Source organism: Opisthorchis viverrini (genome assembly GCF_000715545.1).
Source record: "Opisthorchis viverrini unplaced genomic scaffold opera_v5_2, whole genome shotgun sequence".
Lineage (NCBI taxonomy): Eukaryota > Metazoa > Platyhelminthes > Trematoda > Opisthorchiida > Opisthorchiidae > Opisthorchis > Opisthorchis viverrini.
Genome location: NW_008751658.1, coordinates 3,885,303 through 3,902,755, shown reverse-complemented (window position 1 = coordinate 3,902,755; position 17,453 = coordinate 3,885,303). Strand labels below are relative to the sequence as shown.

The 17,453-nt window shown below is 42.7% G+C and overlaps 2 protein-coding genes across 2 annotated transcripts in view; one reads left to right on the top strand and one right to left on the bottom strand.

Annotated features, from left to right (window-relative positions):
- Positions 1-1,364: 1,364 nt before the first annotated feature.
- T265_00238 (hypothetical protein) lies at positions 1,365-1,601 on the top strand (the record flags this gene model as incomplete). Its single annotated transcript, XM_009163946.1, has 1 exon — positions 1,365-1,601. One exon carries the CDS (start codon positions 1,365-1,367, stop codon positions 1,599-1,601), a length of 237 nt encoding a protein of 78 aa, XP_009162210.1.
- A 13,398-nt stretch (positions 1,602-14,999) lies between these two features.
- T265_00237 (hypothetical protein) overlaps positions 15,000-17,453 on the bottom strand; it is a gene marked incomplete at both ends in the record, with an annotated part of 29,058 nt that continues 26,604 nt past the window's right edge. Inside the window, one exon of the mRNA XM_009163945.1 lies at positions 15,000-15,538. Within this exon, the coding sequence (XP_009162209.1) occupies positions 15,260-15,538 (279 nt within the window). The remainder of the gene's footprint in view (positions 15,539-17,453) is intronic.

Sequence of the window (17,453 nt, the reverse complement as noted above, 5' to 3'; positions counted from 1 at the left end):
GATGGTAAACAAACTTTAGGGGACGTACTGGAGCACATGACTATGCATTCGTCGAACGAAATAGATCGCTTTGAAATAACGTGATCCGTAGGAGTTGAGTAATCACTGGAGCTCTGGAAGAAGCACATATAAGAATATATCAGTATGTGTGGTCTGATGGCGGTAAACGACCATGCATAATAAGTCAAAAGTTTCCGGAAACAATTTTGTAACCTTGTTTGTCAATATTTACACTTAGAACTGCTTGAAAACCTTTATCATACTTTCATATGCTCGAGTCGGAGTAATTCTGACGCCTTCAGGGGGTTGATCACAACGCAGTGAACTGAAATCTACTTTATAATAGATAGGTTTCTCTCAAACAGGTCCCTCATGAATGCTTAATTTTCGGATGCCGCACACCCCAATCAAAGTAATTAGGCTTGCAATGACTGAAATAGGCTTAAGACTTTTTACTTAGTTTTCTGGTCCTCACGGGTCATTCAGTTAAAGTACTTAATATGGTAACGCATCGACATACTACCCAAAATCATTAACAATTCTTGATAACTAACCTCATTTGCATACTAGTTTGGTTTTGATGGGCTAAATCTGGCGTTGATATGGGTCCGCTAAAATTTGTGTTGTGTACTCTAATCCCAGTTAGTTTCACCGTTTCTTCAGAACAACTTTGGAAGTGGCATTCTTCTGTTCATCATATTGCTCGAGCGTGTTGTGACAGGTTGGCTATCCAACCCAATGCAGATTTCATGCACTACGGCTAACAGTCTAAAAGTATGCCCCGCCGAAACTGAGATGGTGTCCGCAAACGTCTCTAGTGGATGGTCAAAAGCTCCTATGTGGACTGTATTCACCTAGAACTACAACCACCATTACGGCCAATCGCATCGACCTCTGGGACACCAAAGCACAGCCCCTCAAAGAACTATGGGAAAAAGCTTACTATCTTAGCAGCGTTCTCACTGTTTAGTGAACAGCCCTAAACGACCAAATCAGCGGTTATTCTGAGATCAATAGGTTCCGATTACCGTTCCGAAATCCAATGAAATACGGATATCTTTTTAAGGTGGATGATCGATTTTTACGTTTATCCGTAATCCAAGTCATAAGGCTACAGACGAGCCTTTTCAACACAAAAGCGGAGCATGGAGATGGTGGTTAGGTTGGATAACGAACAGCAGGAGAAACATCTTATAGCGGGGATTGCAACTAGACTATTTTTTTTAGGAAATTTGCAGGCACCTCCTGAAGAGGGATCTTTTACATTGTTGTCTTAATACAGCTAGTCATGTTTACTGCTTGTGTTAGGTCCAGATTTCGATGACTCAAATATAAATCAATATGCCGAAACACTGTAATAGGAAATGTTAGACGAACAACGTGAACCACAACAAAAGGCTACACGAGAACGTGGATATTCCAAAGGAGGAATAACTGAGGACCACCGTATTCTGCAAGGTCGGTTGGTGGAAAAATGTTCAAACAAATCCTGTTTCCAACGGCTGGTGAAATTTATTCACGGCGTTACACTAGCAGGACCACCCGAAAGCACTCTGATATCTTTCACTTTCCGGATCATCGCCCAAGACTCTTTGGACTAATTTTCCGCTTTTGGATCGAGCCACATTTCACGTGTTTCGGATAATAAGCTGATTGCAAAGAGTACACTATTAAATTAAACACGACATGTCCAAATTTGCAATAGCTTATTTTAAAAAACTCCCTTCATATTATCCACTGCCGCCAAATAACTTAGAGGTTCAATGTTTTAAATGCAGATGTACCGTTCTTACCAGCAATACAGAAAATAATCGTTGCCTTATCACCAAATGTTGTCATAAGTTTGGATAACTTACTTGAGTAGCATGTGTGCAATTTTCAATGCAGTCATTATTAGAAAATGTCCACATGGCACCCGTCACTAACGGAATGAAAAAAAGTGTTTGGATGGACAGCATTTTTCGTCAGTTTCGCGAAACCAATACATGATAAAGGCAATTTTATTTGACAAACTCGGAAATGCACTATCCTGATTGGCCAATGCAACTGGCTGAAAAATCAACAACAATAACAACAATAATAATGGGTTCTGCGCGGTCCCATCTGTTAAATTTATTTAGCATCGGCATACTTATGAAAAGATCACCGACAGAGTTCAGTTATCAACACTACAGTTTTCTGAAAGCGGGTAAACTAACTGGAGTTTGTATACACAAAGCCAGAATTGGATTAGCTTATAGGTCCTACTTGCCTGCGTTTTACGGGGAATTTTTTCATCAGTGGTCCAAAACATTACGTTAAACTACTGAACTCAGTAACTTTTGAGAACAATTATAACGTTTTATTAGCAAAACACGTGCCTGTAAGAATGTTTTCGACAACATCTGTTGTATTTTGCCACTTGATGAACTTTTAATGCCATCTGTAGTGTTTCTCATAGCCGCTACTGCGGTTATCTGGGAGATTGTTGCTCTCAACAAAACAATTCAGGGGCGAACCTACCTGCATTATTTTCAACAAATTCGGGAGGAAATTTTTTTTCAATCCATGGGAGCAGGACTGAAGTATGCAGTCACCCAACAAAGGAGAGTTTCTCACTGGTGTGTTGAAAAGGGACAACAAAATCAGGGCATTCTATTAAAGTAACAAAAGTATTATCGCTGTACGGTTTTTGTGCATGGAGCTAGACAATCCCAATTACTCTATATTTGGTACGAGTGGAAAAAATCCCTCGCCTTACTTTGAAGACCGAACTAAAATATGGCTGCATACCAGGACAAGCGTCTTCCGGGAATAAAATGTTAGGAGTTTCTCTGTTAATCAAATCAGAAGATCAATTTTCCCTCAGTAAACTCAAAAATATTCAAAAACAACGCGTATATTTTTCTGCATTTTTGAAATAAACCAAAGGTGATCTTTTTTGTTGTGCAGAGAAAACTTCAAAGGGCTTGTGACAAGTACACTGTGAACTTCTGTAAGCTTCACTAATTAGACAGCCTAATGGAGAGAGAAAATCATAGGCATACGCAACACGACATGGTTCTACACATGGAGCCAATCTTACCAAAAATTTTTGAAGGCTTTGGTGGATTAGTGATCTCAGCTGGAGTGCAGACTCAGCCGCAATCGATGCGATCTCCTTTATGTCGCTCACGCTGACTCCTGCTATATCTCGGAGAGGCTTATGCAATAATAAGTAAGACCACTTCCAAAGACATCAAAAACAGACCCTTTTGAACAACGGGAATCTCCTAAACAATGACGGCTTCCGAGATTTCTCAAGGCAAATTAAGGGCGTGCATCCCAGCCAGAGCCCTTGATACTCAGCCAGCGCTGTGGCACTAGCAGTTTAACCAAAAATACAGGCCATTTTGTGTTCCCTGCACAAGTGTAACTGAAGGTGGTGGTGATAACTACGCTGCAAAGCCGAAACCAATCAAACTTTATTCGAAAGCTTGAACCCATTCTTCGTGTACGGCCCAATAAAGACTGCTATCTCTTCAGTTCACACATTCTGAAATTATATCCCATAAAACCAGTTAGATTTTGCCAATGATCTTTATTGAAACGCAAAATTATGCCATTTATTGCCTGGAAATAAACTGCATTGTCTCTTTACAACAACAACTGAATGGTTGACTGACGGGTCAATTAGAATGTCTTTCCGACAACCGACAGAAGGAAGTGAAACGTTCAGAACACCTGTTTACGTGGAGGAGATATTCGGGGCAGCATTAAAGGCAGCATTACGAAGCTGAGGACTAAACGACATCCAGTTGATACAGGGTGTGTCTACAACAAACTGTCATTAAAGGAAGACAGTCGCTGAGTCATTTACCCCAAAACTAAATAGGTCAGTTCACGTGATGTACATAAGCGCCAATTTTGTGCCTGAGTTTCAGCTCCACTCCCACTACAAAGTTTCATTTGAAAGACAACCAACCGAATTCTACCATCAGTTCCCGCCTGCGCTAATTCATATCCCCACGTGGGGTTGTGAGATGATACGATGTACGACCGAGAAAGACCACATTAAGCCTCATCAAGAGTGATACGATTCTAACTATTATCCATCGCAGGGGCCATCGGTATTCGGCCGTTTTCCGCAAATCTGCTCTTTAAGAGCATTTGCACGACGTTTGACGTTAAGTTTGCAGACGAATAGTTTACTTCCACAAACTTGTTCAGCAATGACATAATTCAAGATAACCCGTGACACATAAACCTTTATTTGGCTCACGTTTTTTCAAACATGTACTTTTGAATTTGCCAAAATTCACCGGGAGTTTCTGTTTGGTCCCATATGGTTATTAGTCAGCCAAGAAAACCAAGTTCAAATAACATGCTTTGTTTAATTGGCTTCGTTTTGATGAATTCAGAATACGTTGTGGAATTTTACGACTTTGCTCAGTTTGATGATGCGTGGAAAGTTCGTCTGTTGCTGCGGAAACTGGGGACAGCTGAACACGATCGGTTCACAAATTTCATTCTCCCCAAACTCCCTCGTGACCTTGGTTTCGCAGATGCTGTCAAAATTCTGGCCCAAATATTCGGTGAGCAAAGTTCCTTGTTCAATATTCGTTATCAGTGTCTCAAGATTACCAAAAGGGATACTGAGGATTTCATCACATATGCCGGTGTGGTCAACAGAGAATGCGAGCGCTTTCAGCTCAGCTCCATGACCGAGGATCAATTCAAGTGTCTCATCTTTGTGGCTGGTCTTCAATCACCACACGATGCAGATATTCGGACCCGGCTACTGAATCGAATTGAACAGGATCCAGTGTTGACGCTTCAGAAACTTACCACCGAATGCCAGCATCTTATCAATCTCAAGGCCGATGCTGCAATGATTGGACATTCCAAATTCTCTCAGCCTGATATGGTATGCAAAGTAACTTCCAAAAGGAAGTCAAGTTCAAAACGAACTCCAAGAAAACCGCCCACACCCTGTTGGTTTTGTGAAGAATGGCACTATTCACGCCACTGTCCCTACCGGACCCACAGGTGCAGTAAGTGCAGTCGAAAGGGTCACAAAGAAGAATGCTGCAGAGACGACTTCAGGAGCTCGCGCAAACACCGACCCGACAAAAGGACGCAGGCAGAGGCTGTGACCGCCACATTCAGGATGAAATCACCTGGTCGACGTAAATTTGTCACATTATGTATCAATGGCACACCAGTTACTCTCCAACTGGATACAGGTTCTGACCTCACTCTGATTTCAAAACGAACCTGGAACGAAATTGGAAGGCCACCAGTGGAACCCACAAAGTGCATCGTTCGTAATGCATCTGGTGGAAGCCTCAAACTGACCGGGAAGCTGAACTGTTCCGAAATGCTCAAAGGGATTCAATTCAGTGGTACTTGCTACCTCATGAACTATACAGGCCTTGATCACTTGGGCCTGGATTGGATTATTGAGCTTCAACAGTTGGATGAACCCCTCAATGCCGTTTGTGACGAAACAACTGCAGATGGCCCCGATACGTTCACGAGAACACATCCTGACGGTTTTGTGGTCGCTACAGTTACAGCCAAACCGGAGAACAGATGGAACATACGCGACACAGTGACTATTCAGCCTCGGGCGTTAGTCCAATTTGATGAACCCTGCCAGCAGCCCGCGACGTTTCACTCGCGGTCTGAACCCTTCAGTTTACAGTCGCAGGTTCAGGTGAATCGTTCTACTGCTATCCGGAAAGTCAAGGAAGAGAGGCCGAACAGAAAAGACGCCACAACAGTCACACAGAGACCAGCCACTGATCCGAAGATATGGGGAATGCTCTCCACGGTGGACGCATGATGGACCAGATCAAACACGAGGCACACGTAAGATCATCAGCACAGCCGCGTCATATGAACCAACTTCAGGCAACAGACTGTGGCTCGGTGAGGGGACCACGTCGCATGAGACACCGGACAGCCGTGACATACCTCCCAAGTGGAGGGTACCGTATCCCAGATCAGCATGCTGGCAACCCCAGGGACGGGCCAACATGCGACAGAACCTCCATGAATCGTCACAATGGAGTTCAAAGCAGCAGTCCGTTGAACAGCCTTCTCAAGAAGAGGTGTTCGGTGGCCAGCCGTCCCTAATAACCGAACATTACATCATTTGGACGGATGTGTCACGTGCAGGACACGGGCCAAACGAGGGCGTGCCCTGATTGGTCAGAATGCCAGCCAATCCGGGCCGAGCATCCTTGACTGGATGCTTATTGCCCCCTAATGGTGCTTCTAGAACGACTTTGTGGAACACTCTGTGACTACCCTATAAATACAGTTGTAATAATTATCCTTTGTCTCCATAAACGGCTGTGTACAGTAGAGCTACCGTGCCTTTTGGTATACCATAATGAGCGGAGTAGGAAGCCAAGGGACCGATACAAAGTTGCACTACCATCTATCAAGTACAACAGCTAACCAGATAATTCGTTTGAGGCAAGAACAAGCGTACCACGAATGTCAAGAATAACTGCCTGCCATTTTTAGTCACAACAGTGTTCATATCTCCAACAGATCTTTACAACACATTACTTGACATGTAAAACGGACACCCGCAGAGTACCAGCTTGATCTTCTTCTTGTGTCTACCCATAAAATATGGAAACATGAGTATCTGAGAATCGCTTACGTGGCGAATCGCATTCGTGGTGATTATTATGGTGTGTTATTCTTTTGTTTAGCCAAGTTCAGGACAGTTTTTATGAGATGCAAAATAAACTATCCGGCAGTGAAATTGTCCATTGAGAATTGTCCCGCAATGGGTCAGTCAGGGGATAACCTGGGTTGTACTGATCGCGTCACCAGACACTGGTACCGGATTCGCAGCTGAGACCGCAAACCGGTTCCCTTTGCTGGTTTATTTGCACTCACAAACGAGGGACAACAACTGACCGGCTGACACTGGGCATTCACCAGCAAACCAAAAGTGGATTGTACGATAACGGTACAATTCTGGTTTGACGCTCAGTTGTGCGCAAGATGCCATCTCGAAAAGCTATTGATTTATCCTACGAAAAACAGTTTTGAATCTAAAAAGCCTAACAATGCAGATGAAATGAGCCGAACAAAGTCGGACGAACTTTGGCATTGCATCAGCAATCTATGTTACATGACACTTTTTCGTTGTTCAGCAGACCGACTGCCCCATAGAGAACACGACTTTGACCCGTCTCAATAAGCTTTCGTTTCAAGAGTGATCGTAGTAAATGCCCAACCACGAAAATATGTTCAGTATTGACCACATTGGTGAGGTGTTACAGATTCACACCACCAAGCAATGTAATCAATCGAAAGTTGCGATCACTACTTTTTGCACGGAAACAAAATCATGATCTATGGTGCCAGCAACCTGTGTTCCAACTTTGAAGGACGTTATTAATTAAATATACCACAAACTGGAGCTCTTCGTTCACTGATTTTGGGATTAATAGAGGATATAGGCATCACTATATATACGGAAATCCCAGACCAAAACCTGTGTTCGGAAAACCTGCTTGAGGTAAGTTTTGGCACCTTTGATTCAACTATATCCAGAATATTGTTGTCAATAACCTATTCTTCACACAAAGCAACAGGATATCCCAACATCCTACTCTTCAAATTCTCCTTAAAAAATACAGTCGTAATGTAACGGTGGATACTACTGATGGGGGCGTGCGAGTAGTATGTTTTCTCGTAAATCCGCTTCGCGTCTCTCGAGAAGTAAGATCGATTACGGAGTTTGTGGTGTTGCATTTGCCTGCATTTGAGCAACAGTCAATGAATATCTAGGAAAGTTCATGAGGACGCGTTCAAGGGGACGATGGATATTCAGTTTTTGTAACCAGGATGCATTTGAGAGTTTTGCTTCCCTACCCAATAGTCTGTAACTGTTTAGTTAGCGTTTTCTAATGATTAACTGCGCAGCGAAGGCCTTTTTCTCTTCATTAGTATGCAAGTGGCGCGAACCAGTTGCTCGACATTCCAGGAAACTCACTGCCCTTTCTGTCTAACCGCTTGTGGCCCTTGGATTCTTGAAAGGTCATCTCACAAAGTAAGAAGCAATCCATTCAAATTTTTATTTTTGAACCCAGCTGTTTGGTAGGTTTGCAAGAACAAGACAATTCACTGAAAACCTTCATGAGAATGCTTTGAATTTTTCATGACTTGGCAGATTATATGGAAGAAAAAGAAGATCGTTCGAACCCTAGAGGCACCAATGAGACACCGCATTTGGCGATTCCACGAAGTATTTCAAATCTAACATCTGATTGCGCCTTAGTATAACCGTTCAAGCCAGGTGAAGTTGTGCGTGAACCACGACCTGAAACTGGTATGTTTATTTTGTTGAGTTCTGTGACAGCGTTTTTATGACCACTAGATAAGGAGTAAGGAGATGTCTCTACCGTAAAATTTTGAGACCAATAGTGATTTGATCAATTAAAGGAAATAGCCAAAAAGCGCAACGTTAAATAGATGAAATGGTGTAATTGACAAACAGGAAGATGAGTACAGTTAAGTTTGTTTGCTAAGTACGGGATATGCACACGCAAAACAACAATATACATGCACAGGCAAAGCCCAAACTGTTTGTTAAGTTTCGCGCACTCACAAAGGAAACTTCAAGAATGTTTTCATCTTATTTGTATTAAGCGGAATAACAAACACGCTGCTTCGGCTGTTGTCCACCAGCGCATATCAGTGAAGCGCCTTGGCCTGGCACCATCGTATTTTCCGAAACTGACCAAACAGCCAAATACTCAGAGGGATTTAAGGTGAATTTCAGTTGTTTGTATTCTCCGGGGTTCAGTATGATCTTATGATGAAGATAACTGAAACTTTATTTATTGCTCTATTCACTATTCTTTTGTTTTAATATTCCACATGCTGTACGTGAAAGTAACTTCGAATGCATACGTGATATTTGTTTTGCTGTGCTGAATTCTGGATTTCTAGTTCGTCCGGTTATACCAGTATACGTGTTCGAATCCAGCGAGTTGAATCAGTGGTCTATTATTAGAAATTTTCGTTCCGGTCAATAAAGACGATCAGTGCATACTCAAAAGGTTTATCCTTGGGTGACTGGAAAAAAGTTCTACTTGTATACTATCTTGCATACCCAACCATCCATTACCGAGCGCTGATTGGAATGTAGTTTGTATTATGACAAAAAGCCTCAATTTCCACCGAGTATGTAAACCTGTGAGGATGTGACCCTAAATGTGAAGCAAGGATGGTAAGACTTGGATTGAATTCCTACAAAAGGAAGGACAGATAGAGAAGTGGTTTAATTTGTGGCTAAATTCGTTTTGATTACTACATCCTGTAATCAGAAGAAAAACCGGTTTATTCCAATAGTTCTGGTGATATAAGGTCAGCGTTATCCGTGTATGAGGCTCGGTCTCACTGAGTGGACAAAACGTACCTTCATGTTTCGCGCGTTTCATTAAATTCAGACATTAAAACAGAAATTAGACCAATCGGCCAATCTGTAATCCGTCACGAATGATTAATCCAGACTATCTGGACAAACACAGCACTATTAGACCGTAGAAAGCAGCCTATTCATAAATCCATAGACAAGGAGCCATAATATGAATCACTGAAAATAAAAGTTGAAGTTTTCCATTATAGAACACAAAGTTTTGCTAACCTATGGTCTAAGTATCCTCTTTGGCAGAAAATTCAGCAGCCTTGCCTCATAAATGCCGTCCTATCCACTAAGACGATTGGGATCTGTTTTTTGGCCACGGCAGTCTCAAATTCTTTGCGTGTTTTTCCATCGACACTAGCATGGAGTAAATGACCTATTAGTAATCCTCTCGGCTCTATCGAATGTCCTCCGACACACGGAGGAATATGTTAATTTGACACAAAGAGCTCGATTGATCAATCCGTTAATGTCTGGATTCTAGTCGGTCGTTTAGGCCAGCAAATTCTGTCATCTAAACACCCAGTTATATGGGTCACAGGGTTTGTGAGTCAAAGGTCAGAGGCCATGTCAAACAGCCGAAGTGATTGTCACTCGGTGACTTGGCTCGTGCCGGGACACAAAAAGCTTCTATCACCCAACGAACTGATTAGGCACATCACTTGAAAGGCTTTATGCATTGTTACAACCTCACTACACCTTACGGCTTACACTTTAAAACCGACTGCGATCGACAAGATATTCATGCCCATATGAGATACACTTGCCCTTCGTTTACCACAAAGGGATCCTATAGATAATTCTCTCTATTTTGGCCGTTTAAAGGAATAGAGACTGTGAATAAAATTGAAAATAACAATTCACCGAAGTTTCTAAAAGGACAAACATCCAGAATTGGCGAGCATAAGAGAAGGATAAGCAAACCACCAAGGAATGTGGATCACAAACAAGCGCTGGCCAAGAACTCAGCGATGGTGGTACATGTTTTAGACACCTGACATAGGACAGACCTGGAGAATGTAGAAGGTTCAAGACGAACACCGCGGTTCACACCATAGCAGCTGATGGTGGGGGCGGTGGAAATCACCAAGCATCTAAGTTGAACTTTCAAATTCCTGCACTGACCCACAAAATGCTATTCATCAACGACGAAAACTTCTGGTCTACTTAGCATTAGAAAACTGGAATGGCCAGAGGACAAGGACGGTAGAACACCAGGTCTCAATCCTCATGCACACGCTCACAGCAGTTTCGATATACTGGATCTGCTAGACCCAATAACTCTTAGGCTATAGGAATGGGTCAGATTTTGCAGGAAATTCCACCAAACAGACTGCCAAGGTGCTCCTGGTGACGTCATAGAGGCCTAAAAAGTAAGTCCACACTATTCAACTCCATATTACTGTGTTGTTTTTGACGCCGGTTGGTTTTTAGTGCGTAGGACTATGAGTATTTCGTGTGGGTGTATCTGGGTCTGCACTTTCAGCACTAAATTGAATGGTCTCAGAAGAAAGCAGATAGTTTTGATGTTCATGAAAACTCGGCAAAATGTGTCCAGAAGGCACACATGTATGTCATAAGAATCGGAGTTAAATATGGACACAACCACGGACGACTTACACGGAAAGACAGGTGGTTCTGCATGCGTTTTTTAGGGAGCGTCGAAGCCACGTTTACCAAAAATATGAACTACTTGCGAAATTTAAATAGTGAAATGAAAAAGTCATTTATGAGAGTGGACAAAAAGAGTGGAAGAAACAGTACTGGCCAGCTGCCAGAGGACATTTAGTGCAAGTTACCAATAGAATCACCCGAGGTTGCCAATGCAAGCTCCGCAACGGTTGTGTCCAGCACCGGATGTACATGTACGGGAAGAAAATATGAACCATACTAGGTCAAACACATGAACAAGACGTTTTGGACAACAAAGAATCGGGTCGTGATATCGGATGTCTATAGCTTCGGCCCATGCAATGGAACGGTGCTCTACCGATTTAAGTTGATTAGCAAGCATCTTCAATCAACGTGGACGCTGGCTAGTTGCCGTATTGTGCGCCGTGCCTGATAGATTCTGTACGATTGGGTCGCTCATCGTTCTCCTAGTTTCAGTAGCTAACAAAAGTGGATTGGGTTCGCTCATTTTTTGGGCTAATCATCTAATAATCCGTCCAATGTATTCCACAACATAGCGACAAGAGATTGAGTGCACCAACATGCTTCTGGTGTGAGTTGGTGTTCTATCCTTGAAATTGAAGTCACAAATAAGTCTGCGCACTCGCACTGACGTGAGACCCTCTTTTAGGTAGGCTTGCTCTTACGTCTCACCAGACTTTTTGTAGGCAACGTGTTTACGCAATCAGCCTGGACTTATGATTTCCAAAACATCTCATCATCGAAAAAATCTATAGTTTCTGCGAAACACTTTTCTATTTTCCCGGCTCCTGAGACTTGTAGCTCCCACTGGACACACTGAGTGGGTTGGCTGAATGTGACTGTATTATGTCGCCTCATTGGATGCCAAGTAGTTCCATCAACTATTTACACATTCAATCGACCGTTTAACTGGTTTGGTTGGCTAAGTATGACATCCCAACCGTGAGTTAGTTGCATGACAGTCAATCTTTTATGCATGTATTCGAAAAAGTGTTTGGCTGGATATTCGAGTAGTGTGTGACCCTATAGCTCCACTAAATTTGGTGACTGGTTCTTTCCCCGCCCGGTGGCTGTAGAGATGAGCTCAATCAGGGGGTGGTTAGTCTGAGTGTAGTGAGTGTGTGAGCTAATTTGACAGTTGGCGGAAAGTGGCATCCTTGAGCAAATCCTGTAATGCGTTCATATGGTATTTGAGCGGTGTTAATGCCATTCATCTGGGGTAACTAGAACCAGTTCTGCACTCATGAGAGTGCAACAAAACGGTTTCGCTGAGTAAAGCCGATGAATTTAACCATAATGTCGCCTAGATGCTTCGGATCGGTCAATGGCATGCTTGGTTTGAAGGATATAAACAAAACATGATAGACAGACTATCTGAACGTCAGTGCCTCCAACGGGGATATGCTGCTTCGATTAAGAAATGTTACCATGGGAGCAAATGAGCAATCACTAAGCCCCTGTTAAGTAAACCACAAACATTGAGTTTTCTGCAACTCCAACAGATAAATCGACTGAAAATGAGCATTATTCTTGTATATCATTTGCATTGACGTCCTCCTTGGTAATCATTCCTTCCTCTTGTGGGGATATGCTGATACATTGTTGTAGGGCAGGTTGTGGACACATCCTGACTAGCAAATAACCACTTCAAATCGGTCACAGGCCTGGTACCTGTTAGGTCTGGCACAAGGATCGTGAAAAACCTAACAAAACGCTTGGTTGTGCTCGAGTGGTCAAAACTCCTAGCAAATTTGGGCACACGGGCTAACACAACAAATCGCTTTAATGCTGGTGGTTGTGGTGGTCTCAGTACGGAGACTCATTTGGGTTTTCTATAGAGGAGAATGTCGGTAGCTCAGGTAGCGTAGCTGGTGGTTGCCTTGTTCTCTGAGCTGGGCAATTTGGTTGCAAACGCTTCATCAACAATCGAGGTGACGTCATCAGTGCGTAGGGGAGGGTTGGTGGTTGTGTTTGGGTTCTACTATGCGAACCGCTCATATGTTCTTGTGCATAGCACAAAGGCGACACGGGAGACGAATACTTTAAGCTTTTAAGGAATTCTCTTTTGGGTAACATTAAAAGGATTTCTCAGCCCAGTTTGGAGAGACAACTGCACCATATTCGCCGGGGAAGTGTCGTAGAGTTCACCATGCATTTTGACGTGCCCGGTAATATCACTTCGGACGGGCAGTATCTCAAATGTTCTTGCCACGAAATAAGCAGTCTTACACGATGCACAAATTTATATATGGCTATCAGCTACTGAAATCAGGTACTTCCATATTCACTGTTTTATCAAATATGAATAGTTGCGCGTTGGATTTTAATCTGTTATCTACTACTAAGCTATTGATTTTGTACTGGTGCCATTCTAGACTTATATTCACAGCGGTGATTTGGTATAAATCAATCGAAGTAGGTAATGTTATCCTATCAACCGACAATCGTTTAGAATTGATTGACAAGTCATCTTTTCGGGAGGTAGTGAATTCACAGACCTTTTTGCGTTTCGGAACGACTACTTTTTGATTAGTCCCAAGCTATACGACTATAACTGTGGACCTTGTGTCAAGTGAATAGTGCTACCTGGTGAGGCTGGATGTTAACTGGGAGGAACGTCCCATATTTCTTGTGAGATGAATGAAGAAAAATAGCATTCATGCATCCCCGAGCTTAAAGTCATCGAACACGTCTGTCGCTTTTTTCTCGAACATGTTTATCTCAGCGGCCAAATTGTCCTCCAAATAGAGGATTTACTTAACCATCCAGTGCTTAATTGATATCCGCCACCGCGCAAGTAAACGCGGCCACGATTTCACCACCTCATTTCCAAGTGTTCAGTATCAAGACAAAGGTGAAACTCCCTTAAGGTAACAACAGAAGGATAAACAGATAAGTAGTTTCGAACAGTCGTTTTGCATTGCAGAGAAAGTAGGGAACAATCCAGCAGTTACTGCAGCCTAGTTGACTTATCAAATAGACCACTGAGTTAATAGGACAGTAATCTGTTAGAGAATGGATCGATTTCAAAATTGACATGGGGGTTCATTCTTAGCGGTAAATTGATTTCTATAAGGTTCGATCAGCGGAAGCAAAGAAACCACGGTTTTGAATTTCTAACAATGATGAACTTTAAACATTTCACTGTCGGGGAGGAGTGTCAAATTAATTAGAACAAGCGAATACTATCGTGATTACTTAGGTCGACAGAAGAAAGAAGTAGTTATCCCAAAGAACAGTGACTGCGTGCAAAGGTTCAAGCAACTTCCAAACGATAGACCTTAGCATCAAATTAACTGATGCACTGGAGTGGTATACCGTAAAGATCCTTATTAAGCTGCTTGAGACATCATCATCATCGACAGCATGATATCAGTGCTCAACACCGGTGCTTCACTGCCGTACAACCATGATTTATTTGGAAGCCTTATTGTAAAGAAAAGAGTAAAGGTGGACAGGGAAGGGACTTAGTGCTAGCTTATCACAATCATTCCGAGGTGTCTACACCTCCAGACATTCACTCAGGCAATCTGGATAGAAACTGACGACAAGAACGCCACTGACATCAGTTGGCAACCATATCTTGCAGTGTCACCAAACAAGCGCAATGAGAATCACGCAGTCCCTATCCTGGAAGGCGAGTAGTACTGCTACAACCCAAGCGTTTCGTGATCTCCTTCATACTTCTCTGCCGAGTCAAGGGTTGGCCCCCTCTCTGTCTACGCCACTCTGAGTTGGGATTCCGAGGTTCAGACAAGGTATCCATTGCACCAAAAAGTACAATTCAGACAATTTTAAGGGCCTTGGATCAAACGCACGTCGGTGATTCATACTACTCTGCCAAAAAATTCGAAGATTGTCCCTTGAAGACCGACGAAATTCTAGTCTTCGTCAATCCAAATTATAAAAGTATTTTCTGGGAGGACAAGTTGGATGTAGCTTAACGGGTGTTAGTGAAAATATATAAATTTCAGAAACAGTGATGGACGAAATAATAGCGCAGTGAATCTTGATGTGTTTGACTCTCAAGAACAAAGCTTGATAACAGAAAACCGTATTTAAAAGCAAAGCGACGAGAAATAGATTTGCATGGAGGACATCTACTATGATTATGCAATGAGCGAAGAGTTATGGACATTCAAAAAAACTCGTTCGTTACTGGAGTTCAAGAGAATCTCAAAATGGATATTAGAGGATTTCTAGTGAAGCGGACAATACGTTTGATCCGACTGAGATACGTTGATTCGGCTGTTGTCCGCCGATGGAAATTTGTAGAACACCCCGACCAGGTATCATCGTGTTCTCCGAAAGAGACCAGACTGCCAAGTGCTCCGACGGGATCAATGTGAATTTCAATTGTTTGTATTCCCCAACATCTAGTTTGACTCGTTCGAATCCAGCCAGTTGAATGAGCGGATCATTCCATGAATTATCGGTCTCCGTCCTGTTCAACCATTGTGTGTAAACCTAAGGAAAGCAAATGCAGGGCGACAAAAATGATTGGCAGGTTCCCTGACTTCGTAGCTTCTCTAGATGAGTAACAAAAATACCTATCATTCTGAAATGCTTCCACTGACTTACTGCAGAACAGTAAGGTATTTATCAATTACGTGTGTCTTCAAGAATGTTTGCCAACTGAGGGACTGGCTGCGGCTAGTTTCGAAAATATCAGGTGGATAGTAATGTCACGGCTATTGAGGGTGGATTCCGTACGGAGTTTCAGTTCCCCTCTACAAAAATAACACCACCAGTGTACGAAATGGATAGTTATGTCTATTCATGTTTGTTTTCTTGGCTACCATAAGTTGGGCACATATCACAATGCTCGCTCTAAACAAGCCTCCCAGGCAAGATCACTGGTTCAAAACTGCTGTTGTCACCCGGTATCTACCGGACAATAATGGTTTCCTCAGAATGTTACAAACGTCTCACTTAAATCTGCAATCAGCAATAAAGCGATATTCTTAAGACACTGAGGTCAAAAACTGAAAGTTTCCAGGATTCCCAGCACGCAGAGGTCAGGTTTTTTACTCATATAACAAAATGGGACGCAATGTGGTATTGTAAGCTCGACCCTTGACAGATGACCAGATGTCACGCCTACGACATTGGCGATTCAAGTTCACGTAAGCTGCTCTGGATGAAACCCGGAGGGAAATGTCGTTTAGGGATGTATAGCCAAAGTGGGTAGTGTAAACCGAAGTATCTGCAGGCATACTATTAAGATTGGTGTAGAAAGAAAGGATTTGGCACGACTGGGCTCAAGGAGCGTATCAGAGACCCACTTTCTGTTGGGACGACGGTCAAGAAAGTGTTTGGTATAACCCAGAATCTTTTCATCTTATAAAGAGAGAAGCTTCCGCGAAGGCGCCTCTCAGAGGCGTTATGCAATAAATATTCTGTCTCGGAACCTAATGTGTTCACTTTACTAGGCGTAAGTGTATAATGTAAGTGTATGTAAGTGTATAATGATGAAAATGTATCTTATTATTGCGTAAGACCTCCCAGTAAGGTGTGGGATACGGTGTAGGGTTCCAAAAGTGTGTGTACCTCTTGAAGTCTAGTGGAATACTCTAACAGCTCATTCAGTCCATCTGCCACCAAGATCAAAATATCCGGGATGAACCCCAGGCTATCGCCATCCTCGGACTCAAAACAAGTCCCTCAACTCATATGAATGAAAATAACCACCATTTTGTCAGGTAAAACAGATTCTTAGCGATGACAGTTATATGAGTGCGCAGCCGGGATCGGCGATCATCGGTGCCACTTTTGGGAACAAATGTTGAGTGAGGTGACGTTGAGACTTATGGTGAAAGTCAATCTTTTCCTTGGTAAGTTAAATTAAATTTTTGCTCACTGTGTTGACTGCAGTAGGAGATATTAGCTACATATATCCAGATTAATTTGTCAGCCTGAAATGTTGTGCACTCCTTTTATGAAAGCGTTTTTCGCCGGACTGGACATATTAGATAGTTTATTTTTCCCAAAAAAACCTTTGAGGTAGATGGCGATCTGTTATACCAATAGGTGATTGCAAGTGATAGGTGATACTGGATACCTTGAGGTAGCAGATCTGTGGTTTTGTGTGTGGTCCACAAACTGCGAACCAGAAAGACTTCTGGTTCTTCATTAGTATGTGAAATTCCGTAAGAATGGCGATTCCTGGAAATTCCCTTTCTTTAAGATAGTGGTAACAAGATCCCTATGAGGTCTTCCAGAGCGGAAAAAGCGTCCTGGGTATCCATTCCATGGGGTTCGCCTCAAGAACTGCTCTTTATGCAGCTTATCGGAAGTGCGCATCTTTTTGCTTTGTGGAGTACCACGTGACCGAACCCAGTTTGTAGGCTACTACACAAAAACCTGAAACGTGGATGTTTGG